This window comes from Mchenga conophoros, linkage group LG13, assembly GCF_057382185.1.
Source record: "Mchenga conophoros isolate Kocher_MC1m ecotype Shallow Benthic linkage group LG13, M_conophoros_male_GT1.1, whole genome shotgun sequence".
Taxonomy (NCBI): domain Eukaryota; kingdom Metazoa; phylum Chordata; class Actinopteri; order Cichliformes; family Cichlidae; genus Mchenga; species Mchenga conophoros.
Genome location: NC_140538.1, coordinates 15,768,940 through 15,786,364, shown reverse-complemented (window position 1 = coordinate 15,786,364; position 17,425 = coordinate 15,768,940). Strand labels below are relative to the sequence as shown.

Here is a 17,425-nt window from a genome sequence, read left to right as displayed (position 1 = left end):
GTGGATGGAGGTCTACTCTACTGTATATTAGCCTAGAAGCACTCGCAACTGATAAGTAATGCTACTATAGTGGTTGTCAGCTCATCACAAATATCTTGCAATGTGACATCATTGATGAATCTCTCAAGCATGAAGTAATAGTTAACTACCCTGAACCCTGAAATAGGGTACTTATTAAGCCAAATGAGTTATTAAGCCAAACTTATCTGTTAATTCTGCTTTAAACAACTCCACAAAGCCAAGTCCAAGAGTCAGGCTTACTTAAATCTGGGTTTCCATAAAGTCTATATATAAACGTGAATTTGGAAAATAGAAGACACTGCTTCGCATGTTTATTTTCTTTTGCAAGACATGGAAAAACTGGTGGCTGACTGAAATTTTATGTTTAAAATTATCTTTATTATTAAACTATCAGCACGCATCCTCTTATTGCTGCATATGAAGGCCCACTGTCTGCATCTTGGATATAGAAACATCCCACAGTTTTTACAGTCAAATGAATCGAAAACAGAAGCCGTATCGTTAGGCCCTCCACTATGAACTAGGTTGACACATAACCTGGGCTCCTTACCCACTTTAAAACACAGGTTTAAAATCCTTGACACAAATTTGACACGGACTAAAATTTTGTCTAAAACCATCAGCTCTGAAGTTTTCTGCATGCTTTTGTTACATGTAGACTGGACTATTGTTATGCACAGTATACTGGAGTTAGTAAATCATTTCTTGCTTGTTTAAAATTAGTCCAAAAATGCAGCAGACAATTACTGACTGAAAGAAAAAAAGAGAGAGATTGCATTACTGACACTGGCTTCCTTTGCACTACAGAATCCAGTATACAGTGCTACTGCTTGCATTTAAAGCCTTAAATGGTCTTCCACCTCCATATGTTGTACATATGCTGGATCCATAAGAGACTGCTCATCTCTGGAACTGTGGCTGAAGCATAGGTTGTGTTTATGTTACTTTATGTTAATAGCTGGAATGTGTGTATAGAGGGCATTTTAAGAATTTTACTTTTGTTTCTGGTGGTATTAAAATAAAATATATTCACTTCCTTTATTTAATTCAGTTTAATTATTAAGAAAACCACTAAATTGTCAAACGAACTGACTAAAATGCACATTTGGTTTTCCTCACTTTACCTTCAACCGGTCACGGCAGATGAGTCACCCTCCCTGAGGCTGGTTCTGCTGAAGGTTTGTTCCTGTTTAAAAGGGAGTTTTTCCTTCCCACTGTCACCAAGTGCTTGCTCATAGGGTGTCATTGTTGGGTTATTTCTGTATTACTGTAGGGTCTTTACCTTACAATATAAAACACCTTGATGTTACTTTTGTTGTGAATTCATGCAACAACAAAAAAATGCAAGTGGAATGAATTGAATTAGTTAATTTTGGTTGCAGTAAATCATTTCAGCTGATTACGGGATAATGACCTGTGGGTATGATACGTATAATAATATTGAACTTGACTTGTTTTTTCTCAAAGTCTCAGCTGAGTATCTGGTACAAAAGCAGTAGGTGGCCTTCGCCATTAATTTAGAGCAGTGTGTCGTTTTAATGAATGTGTTGTATTCTTTCTAGAGTGCAGTGTTTGATGTTAAGAAGTTGCTACATAATTACATCAACATACTACACTGGGTCAATATGAGGCCTAATCAATGTCTAGTATCAACAGATCAAGGATGCTTCATTCTGTGTATGTACTGCATGCTCCCACGCTTACACTCAGATCAGAGTTAGCTGAGATTACTCAGATTTATTCCCACTATCAACACATCACACAGATGAGAAGAGATCAATAAGAATAGATAACTTCAACTCAGTTTCAAGTTCAATAGATTCCCACTCTCTGCTGCTGTTAGCGTTATGACTCATTTACATAATCTATAGAACCAGGATCTCAATGTTTCTTCTTAATTTTGAAGAAAATAAATATTTTTCTTACCTTTGTGGGGCATGGGATCTCTGGATCCTCGCGGTAGAGGCGAATAGGGCAGTAGATGGCTCTCTGATCCAGCCTCATTAAGTGACTAGCAGAAAAGGAATGTAGAAAAAGAATTAGCTATAAAGTTATAGCAAGCAAGCAGCAAACCACTGCCACATGGTTAAAAAATAATGCCATGTGGCAGTCTTTGTTCTAAAGTTCATTTTATTTTATTTACATTTTGTGACAAAAAAAAAATCTTCTCATAGGGACAAGGTTTAACAGCATGGATTAATCACCTTCAGTGGTGTTTTCCTAATTTAACTTATCCGTTTATATTATACTAAGATTAAGGGCTTGCTTTGAGTGTCAGTCATTTCTCTATAGCTGCTAGCTGACCTCTGGGTGAGATTGCTGCTAATTTGAATCCCCAAACTGGACCTTTAAACCCTGTTCATGGAGTCGAGTCATTTATAATGGAATTATCTGACAAATCAAATAGATTGCTATGTGGTATATTATGCTAACAGATCTCTGTGTCTGTCTTACACCTGTACTGATACACCTGTACAGAAAGCGATTCAATCTTTGTAAAATCACAATTTGTTGATGTGACACGTTTAAATGCAACAAACACATTAGGCTTCATAAATATAATCTTCAAACCAGAGACCAAAACAACTTTTCTAATGAAGTCTATGAGAGGACCTGATGACACCTGATTTATAGCATAACCTAATAGGGAGGTTTTAACATTCACCCAGATAATACAACAGTAACATGAGGGTAATATAAAATCAGACGAAATAACCTTTCTACACTAGAAAGTGTGAATGCAAATTACATGATACATACTTCTCTTTGTTTAACTTCTTTATCTTATTTATTGTCCTACAACTGAAATGTGATTTTTTTTTTCATACATTCTTAGCTGCAAAACTGGACTGAACCTCTGACTGTGAGCACAGTCAGAGGTTCAGGCTAAACGCGTGTGATGAATGCGGGTTTGGGACAAAGAGAAAACAGTGGCCTCTATGTCATGAGACAGTATTCCCACACGGGTCAACAGTTTGTGTGTTGTTATTCTTTTGGTGCACTTTCAAGGTCCAAAACATTCTCTTTTTTTCCACCTTAGCCTTTTAGCTAGCGGAGCAGGCAGTTTATCATGACACAGCGATATCTGATGCCTTTGCAGAAATACTTTCCTTTCTTGCAGGAAGGAATTCACTAGGCCTTTAATCATGGCAAGAGACTCAACTGACAAATACATATTAGAGATGGCTTGGAGCTGCATTTTTCCCACTTTTATTGTTGTTCCTCTACATGCCCATGCATAACCTTGAGAAATGGAATGGTCTGCACTGTTAAATGGAACCATATTCTTCATCGGCAAAGAGAGCAATGTGAACTGAAAACGATCACATAATGTGCTTTCAGATAGCATCTCTGAAAGGCATTAAGGTCTGGCCAGCATGTGTCTCATATTATACCAAGGAAAAAAAAGAAGACAAAATGCGCCTATTTTAAAGGCCTTGCTTCATGTATGCTGGAGAGTCAGCTTTTGAAAAAAAAAAAAGTGCTTAAAAGAAGAATATAGTTTTGACAGCAGACCTGCTGCTAAAACCTCCTAAGAAATGTCACAGATCACTCCCCTGCTTCTGCGATGTACATTTATGAAGTAAAAGAACTAAAAATATGAACACATTGTACTCAGTAACTACTGTCACCTGACATGTAAGGAAAATAGTTGGGTATTTATAGCATTGAGCTAGCAAAACAAATATTGGACTGAGACTAAAGATCCTACAGCAAAATGATCACCACCCATCTCATTTTTGAGACATGTATCAAGGTTTATTTAGCGTTTTCCTATCTTTGAATTTTGCCATTTTGGTTTGCAACTCATATTACCGATCAGTACAAACACACTCAGTGTTCGTCTATGTCACTTCATAGGAAAAGAAACAAGCGACTCAGGCATTAAGAGGGGAATTGTGAGCTGTCTGATCTACCTTTGTGCATGTCTGGGCCACCATAGAGTTGCGCCCCCTGCTTGCCTCATTTCCTGGTCTGCATGAAAGATCACAAGCCTGGGCCCCTTTAGGCCTGCTTGGCCCACAAAAATCCCCTCTTAATCCTGATGCTCGGCCACAATTAATCTTCCGGGTTGCCACATTATTAACAGCACCACCCGCAGATGATATAGGGGGTGCTGGATGAGAACAAGGGAGCACTACTTAGGTGTGGTGAATACTAGATGGAGCTTAGCACTCTGGCTGTGGTCCTATGGGACATTAGTCACCTTGTTTTCAGTGCTGAAACCAACTCCACCCCAGTGATATGACACCACTACTTTACTTCCTCGCTCTAATGCCTGCTGATCACACAGCTGACCCGTAGGTGGCTGTTGTAACTCCAACTTCCACTTGTCTCGATCTTCCCCTTTAAACCCTCAGATCTTCATCATTAGCCCTTGACATTTGCACTCAAGCATGCATGTGAAGCAAATGGAGGACGATTTTTCTGTACTTGCTACGAGAGGATTAATAGCTTTATGTTTTAGCACTTTAAACAAGTGTTTTTTTCCACCAGTATTTCTAAACTGGCTACTCATAAAGCATGGTCCATTACAAAGAAAATGCAAAAAGAAAGAAACTCTGATTATACTAATAATAGAAAACTTTTGGTGCCTTTATTAAACATATTTAGAAAGTAGGTTGGAGAAACTAAGTGAACCCCTATTCTAATGCTGCTCAGAGTTTGGTGCTCCAATTACTGTAAGGAGCTGTTTGTTATAAGGTCACACAATGTCTGTACTGACAAAGTCTGCTTATCCTAAAAACACTGACGTGAATCATACCACAAGGAAAACACATTTAAAGCATTTTATTGATGCGCAAAGCTGGAAAGGGCTGCTCATCAAGAAACAATAAACAAGCTGGCTACGATTGAAGATTATTCAGGATTGTTGCTTACTCTCTATGCAAGTATGTGTCCCGCAGTGTTCAGACCAAGAGCACGATATGCAATCCTGGAAAAGGTGAAAAAGGACCACCAGGAGGTATCTCTACAATTTGTTAAATTTCTAAGATAAGCACTGAGTAAGACAGGTGGCTATTGAAGGAAGCTATTAAGCAACCTACCATTTTGCAGACACATATAAACAAAACAAAGCTCAACACTGTGTGTTTCACAAATGAAGCAAAAACACTTCAGGGTCAATGTAAAGTGGACTGTTGAGACACAAAATGCTATGTTTAGAGGAAAGGGGGTGTCGCACATTACCACCAAAGCATTCAAATGTGAAGTCTGGTGAAGTGAGCGTCGCTGTTCTGCAGCTACTGAGAGAACAGTACAGAAAACACAGGGCAGCAGTCCAGGGAGCTTAGAAGAGATCGGACTGAGGTGAAGGTTCTACAAGTTTCTAATTTCTAATTTTTCATCCCTGCGCTGTGAGTGGTCAAGATGTACGAATCAAAATTAAAAAAATCCAAATGTCATTTAAGTTTGAAATTATGACTGCGATGTAGACATGGGGCACCATTTTCTGATTAATTAATGCAGGAATCCTTTATATTACAAAGGGTTTGCAAACTTTCTGTCAAATCAGAAACCTCCGATGTACTAAACATACGACCTGTCCCATCGTGTCCTTTTCACATTTTCAAAACAAGGACTTCATTTACACTCCATCTCCCACTGTTCCCTCTTTCCTGTATCATTTCTTTCACTCCCTCTGGCTCTTTGGCTTGATTTCTCCAGCTGTACCTACACTGAACAGGGGGAGGTGCTGCTGTGTTGTCTATGTAAGATGCTCCTGGACGCCCTTCTTCTCTCTCCTCTCTCTGCTGTCCAGATTAGTCTGCTCATCAAGCTGAGCATTGTTTTAATTTGCTGGGCCCGGGGCATATGCTGAGTGTTCACATCATTATTGTCTCTGTGCAATGTGAGTTATCACCACAGCTTATGATAATGTGGCACAAATTTACAGGCTTGGGAGCACCACGGATTCCGTGATAATAAAGGGTGGACAGAGGGGAGTGCAAAGAGGGAGAGAGAAATGAAGAAAGTGTGTGTAGATGTATGTGTGCGAGCGGGAGAGTGGAATAGGTAGAGAGAGGAAGCTCCGTTGGATGTCATTATGAAAGATGATTCCCATACTAGATAATACATCACACCAGTGCTGTCTGTCTTCTCCTTTTCAGTGTTGTTATGTGAATAAATGCTGATAAACCCAGAGGCAATAGTGATTATTACTTCCAACATATCATCATGAGAGAGAGGGGAGGAGGAAGACAGGGGAGGGATGGAAAAAGAAGAAAAGCAAGTCACAAAGAGAGCCACATGGAGCACATAACCACCTCCACGGTGGGGATCTTCAAAATGTAAGACACTGAAAAAGTGAGTCAGGGAAGCCTGACGCAAATCTAGTTGTTTTTCACATGCAACTGCCACAAAGTTTACAAAGTTTCGCAAGCTTGGCTGCGGATTAGAGATCTTGATGGGCGTTACATTACAGTACATTATGAAGATATTAGTTCATCTAGAAGATTTCTCTCAAATCTGACGCCGGCCATCGCGGTGAGCACATAAAGCAACCGTGTTGCACCATGTCTTACACACTGTTTTCCTTTCTGGCGATCTGTCTCTGAAGTCTCCCTTTGACCAGCTCATCCTGACACAGCTGGTTCCTGCCTCGCCTCACCTCACCTCTCTCCTTAAGACTGACCAGCAATACAATCTAATTACAGCCGCGCTACAGAGGGAGACCAGTGTAAACACCAGCCCTTTTTATCTCCTTATACATCTGGACAAGTAGACAAAGTGCTAAAAGGAAATAAATGTGGCCTGACAGCCACATCAAAGAGTTCAGCCAGAGGCTTACTGCTACTTAGGGCACAGGAATGTTGTTGCTAAGCATCAGCCCGCAACCTATCAGGGTGCAAAGAGGGCCCTGTCCTGCCTTACAGAGGGAAAAGGGGAAAAGAGAGAAATGAAGAGGAGAGAGGGGAAGGGAGGGCGAGGGGAGGGGAGGGGGCTGACATTGAGGGGAGGCTAGGGACTCAAGGAGATTTTTGTAGCTTAAAGCAATTGTTGGAAGAAACAAGCCTTCTGTTTTGTTTTCTCTTGACACCATTTCTGCTTTTTGTGCTTGCAAAAGACATGTATAAAAATGTCTTTTGATATGTTTTCTCTTTGGGTCTATATCAAAATATTTCTTTTGTGTCTGTGCATGGAACTTTTTTCACATCTTGTCTCTATAAACTGGTGCAGCTTTCTGATCATGTTGGAGATCAGAGGAGACACAACTTGTGAACTTATTTGAGTCAACATTTAATGCTGGAATGACACGTTTATTTCTTCACTAGATGGAATTTTTTATGATTCGTGTTTCGCACTTCTAAAGTTGGTTTTTTTTTGAGAGGGGAGGTTACAAACAATGCAACACTTTTAGAAATAAACAATGAAAAATGAATAAGCAGCAACGGCTCGGAGCATCTCTCAGCATGTAATGGCACTGATGAAATGGAAAATGCTCTAATTCGCTACCAGAGATCGAGCAGAGGCATTTGTACGCTCTCAAAGAAAAGTCTAATCTAATGGAATATCACACTGGTGCACAAGATATTATTTTGGATGCCAGAGCAGCACTTTGCATGAGGTCAAATAATTAAAATGGGTACTTTGGCATCAAAATATGGCGAAGACTGCAATAGAAGTGTATTAATTAAGATGTTTTCATGTCATGTTACACGAGACCTCAGTGATTCTGAGCGTGCGTAGTGAAAAGAAAAAATAAAATGAGTGTGCATGAAAAGAATGAATTCCGTTTTCTTGGGTGATGGCAGGGGGAAGAAAATTTGATGTAACGGTGCCTGCACTTGTGAGCAGAACGGCAGTGTTTTCCCCAGCAGGAAGACTACTGAGCGTGCGTTTAATGATTAGCCAGTTCTACTCCAATGAACTTGTTCTGAGTAAACGTATCATATGATCACTGATCACAAGAGGAACTGATGTTTCGCTCGGGGCACGAGACACACAGGGTGAACCGGCAACAGTAAAAACCTGCAGTTCTGTGTACGGCTAAGCGTCAGACAGGCAAAGGTTGAGTGCCGCTGAACGTTAATCACCCACAGCGATGACTCACAGATGGTAATAAGGCTGTGTTTGTTTTGAGGTTGAAATTTAAAGAGTCGTCGACCTTTTGGGCGAGCGTCTTGCTGGATAAGTACAGGTGATTTAAAGGAGAAAGTCTTCATTGCAGGTATGCAGCACAATTGGCTTAAAGCTATTTTTTATTTTGGTTTAGTTTGACCTTTCCACAGGCGCAGATGCTAATGCTACAAAGTTGCAAAGACAGACAGACACACACAAATAAAGCATCATGAAATCTTTCAAGTATTAGTCGAAACTGTAATTTGTTACCTTGGTCAAACTTTTAAGCAAAACCTAACCAGTTGTCTCTCACATTTCCACAGGCGCCATTTCTTTTATCACTAAACAAGAGGGGGAAAAGTAAGGTGTGAGCTTTCTGATCTACCTGTGACAAAAATTATTTTTGTCATAGTTTTGCCTTATTTAACTGGTGTGAAAAGAAATATTTTCATCTTTCCTTGTTTTAAGGCAAACTACACAAACACACACACACGCACAAAACCACAGCAACTCAGGAGTGTGACATATCATGAGGCTTTCTGTTCCGATTAGGGGCTGTATCTAACGTCAAGGCTGTTTTCTAGAGTGTAGGATGTTTAATAATTGAAGACTCTGGGAGCGGGCCTGTCACACCGGCTTGTCTAGAATGTTTCCTATGCAATTAGATGCCGAGAGACATTTGAAGAGGACCCACAAAAAGAGCTACAAAAAGTGACATGTGAACTTAAAGGAAATTAGCTCTTCACACGAGTGAAATGTGAAGGTTACTTAGCAATGCTTAACTCAGACTGTGGCTGTGTGAAGTGTGTGTTTGACTCAGCCCTGCTACGAAGACTGCGATTTTCTTTACTTTGAGCCGGCTTCAGTCAGTAAGATCACAGAGGGAACGAAAACTAATTTTGACTCAAGGCACACGGAGAGAAAAAAGAGGAAAAAAAAACCCTGAGATGTGTCAAAATAATGAGATCTCTTGATGTTTTCTGGGAAGATACGGGATGATGCAGACAGATGCACAACTCACATCTTCACCCAAGGACACAGACACACAAACACCCGTTGAACGTTTAACCGCAACTTCAAAACACACACATTTGCATGTGTGCAGGAACTCACATTAAAAACCTCAAACACACACACACACACACACACACACAAAATATTTTTTTAATGCACGAAACACTAATGCACATCTATTTCAGTGTTCACTTACATTCAGGCCAAAACTCAAAACTGATTAGTTGATTAACACAGATTTTGAGTTGTGTGATGTAAATATAGTTCAAGCTCTGGCGTCTAAATTAAAGAAATCTGACCTGAACTCAAGCAAAACATTCAGTAGCACGACTTCTTTTCTTAATTAAACAAAAAAAAAATGGTGCCTTATTGTCGTCGTGGTTTTGTGATTTGTTTTTCAGCACACAAACACAATTTTGCCTGTGATTGTGACAAATCAGACCACCACATAATTAGGCTGGCCTTTATTTTCATTTGAAAATATTAGACACATCCTGTAAAAACAGATGATTAAAACACTCTGTATCCATCTCCCGCTTGCCTCCAATCTCTGACAACCTTTCACAGGAAGTTCCCCCACATCCGCATCTCGGAATCGCTACGTCGCAACGATAACGCTGTCATCCTCCACACCTATCGTAAGTCACGAGCAAACCACCGAGATGCTCCGTCGCAAGACAGAACCCTCTGCGGGCCTGTAAGCTGTATCATTACAGCATGTCATCTTTGTGGCAAAGGAGCGGAGCCGAGCTCTCTAATTACACTCTGCTTACTCCATTTACCCAGACTGGGACAGAGCAGCAGGCAAACAAAGCATTAAAAATGGAGTGCTTTCCCCTGTTCTGTGCCCGTGTCTTTCTTCTGGTGCCTGTTGTCCTCCCCTGGTTGTTGTTGTTGTTGCTGTAAAAGCTGCCGAGGAGAGATAGCAGAGGGCACATGCCACTGCACCGTCCTCTCCAGCCCTCCTTGACTTTCCCACCCTCCCAATCTTTTTCAGCCCTTCCTTCAAAAGGACTTATGAAGGTGAGTGGCTATGTGACAGGCCAGGAATAAAAGAGACAAACCAGGGATAAAAATTAAATAAAAAGTAGCTGTCTGAAATAGTAATTGCACTCCTTTGCTGAGCATGCTTTCAGATATATAAACCTGATTTACTGTCGGTGTTGCTGCCACAAATCAGAAGGCCCTCTGAGAAACACTCGTGCTATGAAATTGTTTAATCTCATCAAGTTCTGCTTTCACAGCAGGCCATAAATCACATAGTCTTTGTTATCATAGACCTCCATGAGCGCCTCTGAGGCAGGCAATGGATCGTGGGTATATATAATCTTGACTGCGCAAACAGCAGGGTCTGAGCAGCCTGAAATACTTTCATATTAGCCGCGGTGCAGCTGGCGGAACACAAGCGCCCTGATGGATATCTCATTTCCTGCGCTCTGCATCTATTTCGAGCAAATTATTACTGCATAAATTTCTTGTCAACAGAAACGGCCAATTAATTAAGTTAAAATGCACTCGTGATCACATCTACACACCAGCGAGGGCAATTTTCCGCTAAGCAAATTTATTGCAGGGGTCACTGTAATGAATGACTCTAAACTTTGTGATAAAGTGGCAGACAGGCCAATATCTACACAGGAACTGTGGTAGGGACATATTTGCATAAGGCAAATTTACGTGAAAACACTCGAGGACGACAGCTGGAGGTGGGTGAGGATTTTTTTTTTTCTTTTTTTACAACTACAAAACAAAATGTCGGTCAATCTCTGGCTCTTCACTATTTCATCAAAGATGTGCACCTTTGGATAGAGATCGTGAATGCACCTTTGCCATTTAACATAGAAAATATACACATTTAACAGAGCTCGCAACCTGAATGAATTATTCATAATGTATGAGGGCTTGGGAGTTTGTGGAGGGTGCGGGGGGGGGGTGTTGGCGGTTGTTTATTCAGCTTGGGCCGTTTATCAGACAGTGAGGATCCCACGGCGGGGATGAGTTCCGAGATTTATCTGTGCTAGGGCTCCAAAGCAGATAAATCAAGGGGTGTAATCATGCTCTGAGTGGCCCAGCTGTGACCCCGTAGTGAACTAATGACACAGGGATATCTAAGCCCCTTTTCCTCTTCCTGGGTTAGGCCCTTAGGTTAGTCCCCTGTCAGACACAAAGCTAAAGAAAGACACTGCTTCACAGAAAAACTGAGGGGGAAACTTAAGGCCCTTCATGTCCTTTTGTCCTGTTTACACAACACCAGCGAGCAGGATTGTTCACCCGCGCCTAAAAATAACAGCGCTGGAGCGATGTAACAGCCGACAACTACTGTACAACAATGTTTGTTCAAACAATAGCAACGAGTATCGATTGCACGTATACACCATCGCAGGTTCACGAGCCGCTATTCACAACAGCCCATGTAAAAGATACTGCTGTTTGGCTGAGGATGTCTCCCATTCCCTCCCAGAGCAAAGGCTTTCTCCAGGACCGAGCCTGCTCTGATTTATCATGTCTTCTGCTAGCAGGCTGTCTGATTAAGCCAGTGGAACTTTGTTTCACTCTCCTCTCTCTTTAATCTGTCTCTCAGCGAGATAAATTAGCCAGTGCCGTGCCAGCTCCTGCTCTCTTTACCTCCCTCCCTCCGTCTCTTCCTCCCTCTCAGCCTTTCTCTCTGTTTATCTTTTCTGTCTGTCACACATTGAGAAGAGAGCAGACACATCTGCTCCTGCACTGCTGCAGGAGATAGGGCTGGGCTACATCCTTGGTCAGATTTAGCTAAGAGTGTCTGCGAGTGAGAATGAGGGAACGAGTGTGTTTTTCCTCTCTTTTTCTCCCCTTGACAAGACTCTGTCAAACAATCTCCCTCTCCTTGGCTGGGCTTATGTTCTTTGTTGTCAGCTAATAAATCAGAGAGTATTTATGATCTGCAATCCCTATTCTTAGGCTTTTAATGGCGACACGTTTGTGGGTGAATTAAAGCAGTGTTTTATTCACTAGGCTGTGGGCCAAAGTGAGAGGCCTAGGTGCCTCTGCCTGTGAATGTTTCTCCTCTCTCCGCTCTTGCTCGGGTGTTAAATCATACTCATTGTCAGGCAGCGCTAAGTTAGTGTGCGTCATTGGGGAGAGCAGGAAGCACTGGGCATAATTCTGTCCATCAGTTTAATTTATTGTATCGGTAGCTTTGTAATCTCTGCCCCATAAACTACAGGAGCTGACAGACAAGAATTTGGTTTTAAAGGCGACGCTCATCCGCATTTTGGCTGGCGATGGGCCTTATTTTTGCCTCAGCTTTCTGATTTCATATCCAGCCACAGGAGAAAAAATTTAAAGGTTGTTGCAAAATGCTTTTTTCTCTGCTATTAACCACTGCAGACATAATGGTTTTTTGGTCAGGTTATCGTATACATGAAAGATTACTAAAAGTAAATGTTAGAAGAAGAAGAAGACGAGAGCCAATAAAAGATGGAAAAAAAAAGAGAAAGAAGAGGCGGTTCGAGGACACAACCTTGCTCAGAGGTTTTATTTCAGGTGAAATATAAGTCCTAATACCAGGGTACTGCTGCAGCATCTGCTTTGCAGATAGTGCACTTGGCTCTCCTTCCAGTGCCAGTGAATATAAATCAGGTGAGGCACCTCAATGCTAGGCCTGACTCCTAGAGGCCAACAAATCTTTAACATGAGATTAGGGCCTCAGTAGAGTCATCCATCTTTGGGTGATGGAGGAAAATATCACAACACTCTATGGGCAATATGGTTTCACAGAGTCAGGACCGATGTCTATTAGAATGTCTATTAGGATAAAAAGTCCAACAACTCACTGTTTGCACACACTGTGAATTAATTCCTACAGTGTGGATGACAAACACAAGTCTTTTCTAAATACAACTACAAGCCCGATAACATAAAATAACAAGAAGAAGAAAAGAATCAGTATCAGTATAAAATATATAATACATTTTCCTGGAAGAAATAATCTGAAGATAATACTCGGAGGAATAATTACCCTCTTCTTTTGTCAACACATGCTTTATGGGCATTTTCTTTTAATTGTAATAAACGTAAATGGTGCCATGTGTCAACTACAAAGAACGCAGAGCAAAGCAACGCTGCCAATTACCCTATAAAACATGCATATCTTCCAAAGCATGGGTCTCCTCTGTGGGTTTAACTCACCAAAGGCAACGGGTGTTTTACAAGATGCTCGCTCAGTGGATACAATTGTGCTTAGCATAAAAGGAAAAGCAGGCTGCGAGGACCCAACAATGAACCATATCTCCCTGTAGCCTTTTCAGCGAGCTGCATTTACATATCAAGCCACTAGCCTGATGTGTAAACACATTCCATCAGATGCCGCCATCGTAGCCAATGAGAGCCATTTCATTCCAGCTATACCTCACACACTGTGCAGCATTAGACAAAGGGAGAGAGGCCTGAAAGAGACATCTCATGTCATCACCCGAGAGATAATGGAATTGTTATACATCCTTGATCACAGACACTCTCACGGCATCTTGCTCTCTTTTTCACTCATTCTTTGTCTCGGTGCTCTTGGTCTCTCTATCGCTCTCTCCCTCTCTCACAAATGTGCGCACAGACACACAAGCGCACGAGTAAAAATTCCAGCACACTTCAGTGCGATAGCTCCTCTTCTCTTTCAGGGTTTCATCTCAATAGCTTTTTTATCTGAGCACTTCAATTTGCAAGCCTAGCTGGAAGGCAGCTCCTCCTGATATGTTAATTGCAGGGTACTTAAGCACTAAAAGATTAACATAAAACCCTTTGGAAACAAGCTAATAGTTTATGATAATTCGTGCATGGCCTTTGTCTGTCTATCATTACATTGCCTCTAGCGATAATTTTATCAAGGGGTTGTAAAATATCATTTTAACAAGTTCACTTTCAGATAATTAATAGTAGAAACTGTATTATTCAATTGAGCCACACTGGCACCATTAACAATATGGCAAGTAAGCTATAATTAAAGTATTTCATTTTATTAACCTATTCATAACGCTGTGCAAATGATGACACAGAGACACAGAAAGGCTTTCCCTTTTTTTTTCTTGGTGAAGCACTGTCACCAGAGCAATTACAGGAACCCAGGGTTGTCTCCTCAGTTAGCCGAGCTGATTGAAGCTTTTCAATTAGCAGGTGGGTGTATGCATCGCTCCCACAAAGAGAGGCGGCACACATGCAGGAGACCTGCAAACCTGCTGACCACACTCATGGAATTTGTGTTCTTTCCCAGAACCAAAGTATTAAGACTGAGAGCTTAGACTGAACCTACACTGGGTAAGAGGAAACGAGTAAGGTGGATGAGGGAGAGAAGGCCATAGCAGATCCACCTAATTTATAAAAATCAAGCTGCTTAGAGCAGAGTTTGTGCATTGACAGCTGGTAAAATAAATAAATAAATAAATAAATAAATAAATTGAATTAATATTTAATAGTAGCCTCAAACTGAGTATTCAAGAAAGCCAACAACCATTCAGAATACATGGCATCCCTACTAGAAGACAAGCATATAGTTCACATGGAAGCTTGTTTCTGCCAGGCAGAGCCAAGTTGAACTTTTGAGTTATCTTAAAAAGTTGAGTAAGGCAAGGCAAGGCAAGGCAAGTTTATTTGTATAGCACAATTCAACAACAAGGTGATTCAAAGTGCTTTACAGAGACATTAGAAACAAGAACAAATAAAAAGCATGATTTAAAATTGATTAAAACAAGCAAATAAACTAACAAACTAATTAACAAACAAACAACAGTATATAAAATCAAAACAGATAAAATCAGAACAGTAGATAAAATCAGTAGTTAAATGTAAGTTTTGAAATTTAAGCTTAAAGTGTGGATTTGGTGCTTTATTCAAATGCAGCTGAGAATAGGTGAGTCTTCAACCTGGATTTAAATAAACTGAGTGTTTCAGCTGATCTGAGGCTTTCTGGGAGTTTGTTCCAGATATAAGGAGCATAAAAGCTGAATGCAGCTTTTCCGTGTCTGGTTCTGACTCTGGGAACTGATAAAAGACCGGATCCAGATGACCTGAGGGATCTGGATGGTTCATACTGGGTCAGGAGGTCATTGATGTATTTTGGTCCTAAACCATTCAGAGCTTTATAGGCCAGCATCAGAACTTTAAAGTCTATCCTCTGACGGACAGGCAGCCAGTGTAAAGACCTCAGAGCTGGACTGATGTGGTCCACTTTTTTGGTCTTAGTGAGGACTCGAGCAGCAGAGTTCTGAATGAGCTGTAGTTGTCTGACTGATTTTTTAGGTAGACCTGTAAAGATGCTGTTACAGTAATCAAGCCTACTAAAGATGAATGCATGGACTAGTTTTTCCAGGTCCTGTTGAGACATCAGATCTTTTATCCTTGATATATTCTTGAGGTGATAGTAAGCTGACTTTGTTATTGTCTTAATGTGTTTTTCTAAGTTTAGGTCTGCATCCATCACTACACCCAAATTTCTCGCCTGGTTTGTGGTTTTTAGATGTATAGATTGAAGTTCTCTGGTGACCTGTAATCGTTTTTCTTTGGCGCCAAAGACTATTACCTCAGTTTTGTTTTTGTTTAGCTGGAGAAAATTGTGGCACAACCAGTCATTGATTTCCTCAATGCATTTACCAAGAGCCTGTACAGGGCCTCGGTCTCCTGGTGACATTGTGATATATATTTGTGTGTCATCTGCATAGCTGTGATAGTTTATTTTGTTGTTGTTTATAATCTGTGCCAGTGGGAGCATGTAGATGTTAAACAGAAGGGGTCCCAAGATGGAACCTTGGGGAACTCCACATGTGATACTTGTCTGCTCAGATGTGAAGTTACCTATTGATACAAAGTATTTCCTGTTTTCTACGTATGTTTTGAACCAGTTTAGTACAGTTCCTGAAAGACCTGTCCAGTTCTCCAGTCGTTTGAGTAATATGTTGTGGTCAACTGTATCAAATGCTGCACTGAGATCCAGTAAAACTAGGACTGACATTTTTCCACTGTCTGTATTCAGACATATGTCATTGAACACTTTGGTCAGAGCAGTTTCAGTGCTGTGGTTCTGTCTAAAACCTGACTGGAAGGCATCATAGCAGTTATTCTGTTTTAAGAAGTAACTGAGCTGTTGAGAAACTGCTTTTTCAATGATCTTACTTAAAAACGGGAGATTTGAGATCGGCCTGTAGTTGTTCATTTGTGTCTTGTCAAGATTGTCCTTTTTCAGTATAGGTTTGATTACAGCAGTTTTTAGTGATTCTGGAAACACACCTGATAATAAAGAAAAGTTGACGATCTGTAACAGGTCTGACTCTAAAGTCTTTGAGACCTTTTTGAAAAAACTTGTTGGCAGGACATCTAAACAGCAGGAGGAGGAGTTCAGTTGACCTAAGATGTCCTCCAGGTCTTTGCTGTTAATAGGGTGAAACTGTTTCATGGTGTTTAAACAGTTTTTTGGTGGACACAGTACATATCCTGGATCTGCTGTTGATGTACCAATTGCTTGTCTAATTTTTTGGATTTTTTCAGTGAAGAATTTGGCAAAGTCATTGCAGGCCATGGTCGAATGAAGTTCAGCTGCCACTGACACAGGAGGGTTTGTTAGCCTGTCAACTGTAGAAAATAAGACCCGAGCATTATGACTGTTTTTAGTGATGATGTAAGAGAAGTAGGACCTCCTTGCACTCCTCAGTTGTAAATTATAATTGTGAAGTTTCTCTTTATAAATGTCATAATGAACTTGGAGGTTTGTTTTTCTCCATCTGCGCTCAGCTTTCCTACACTCTCTTTTTTCATTTTTCACCAGTGTGGAGTTTTTCCATGGAGACTTTTTCCTTCCAGAGATAACCTTCACCTTAATGGGAGCAATAGTGTCCATTACATTTAACATGTTAGCATTGAAGCTATTGACGAGCTCATTGACTGACCCTCTGGACAGGTCAGGTGTTAATGGGAAGACCTGGTTAAAAATTGCACTACTGTGTTCAGTTATACACCGTTTTGTGATCACTGTTGTTGATATATTTGTGTGGGCTGAGATTTTACTTTCAAAGAAAACACAGTAATGATCAGACAGGCCCACATCAGACACAGTAACCTTTGAAATGCTCAGGCCTTTGGAGATCAGTAGGTCAAGAGTGTGTCCTCTATTATGTGTGGCCTCTGTTACATGCTGAGTCAGCCCAAAGTTGCCCAGAGTGTTACTCAGGTCTTTAGTCCCTTTGTCCTGAGGGTTGTCCACATGAATGTTAAAATCCCCAGCAATAATTACACAGTCAAAATCAAAGTAAATTTTGACCCAAAAGGAAGTAACTTGAAAATATTGAGTCACTAAGTCACATTTTTGAGA

General features: G+C 40.8%; 1 protein-coding gene across 1 annotated transcript in view; it reads right to left on the bottom strand.

Moving 5' to 3' along the window:
• lrmda (leucine rich melanocyte differentiation associated) overlaps window positions 1-17,425 on the bottom strand; it is a 207,499-nt gene that overhangs the window by 27,337 nt on the left and 162,737 nt on the right. The window contains exon 6 of the mRNA XM_085296688.1: window positions 1,948-2,032. Coding sequence (XP_085152814.1) covers window positions 1,948-2,032 — 85 coding nt within the window. The remainder of the gene's footprint in view (window positions 1-1,947; window positions 2,033-17,425) is intronic.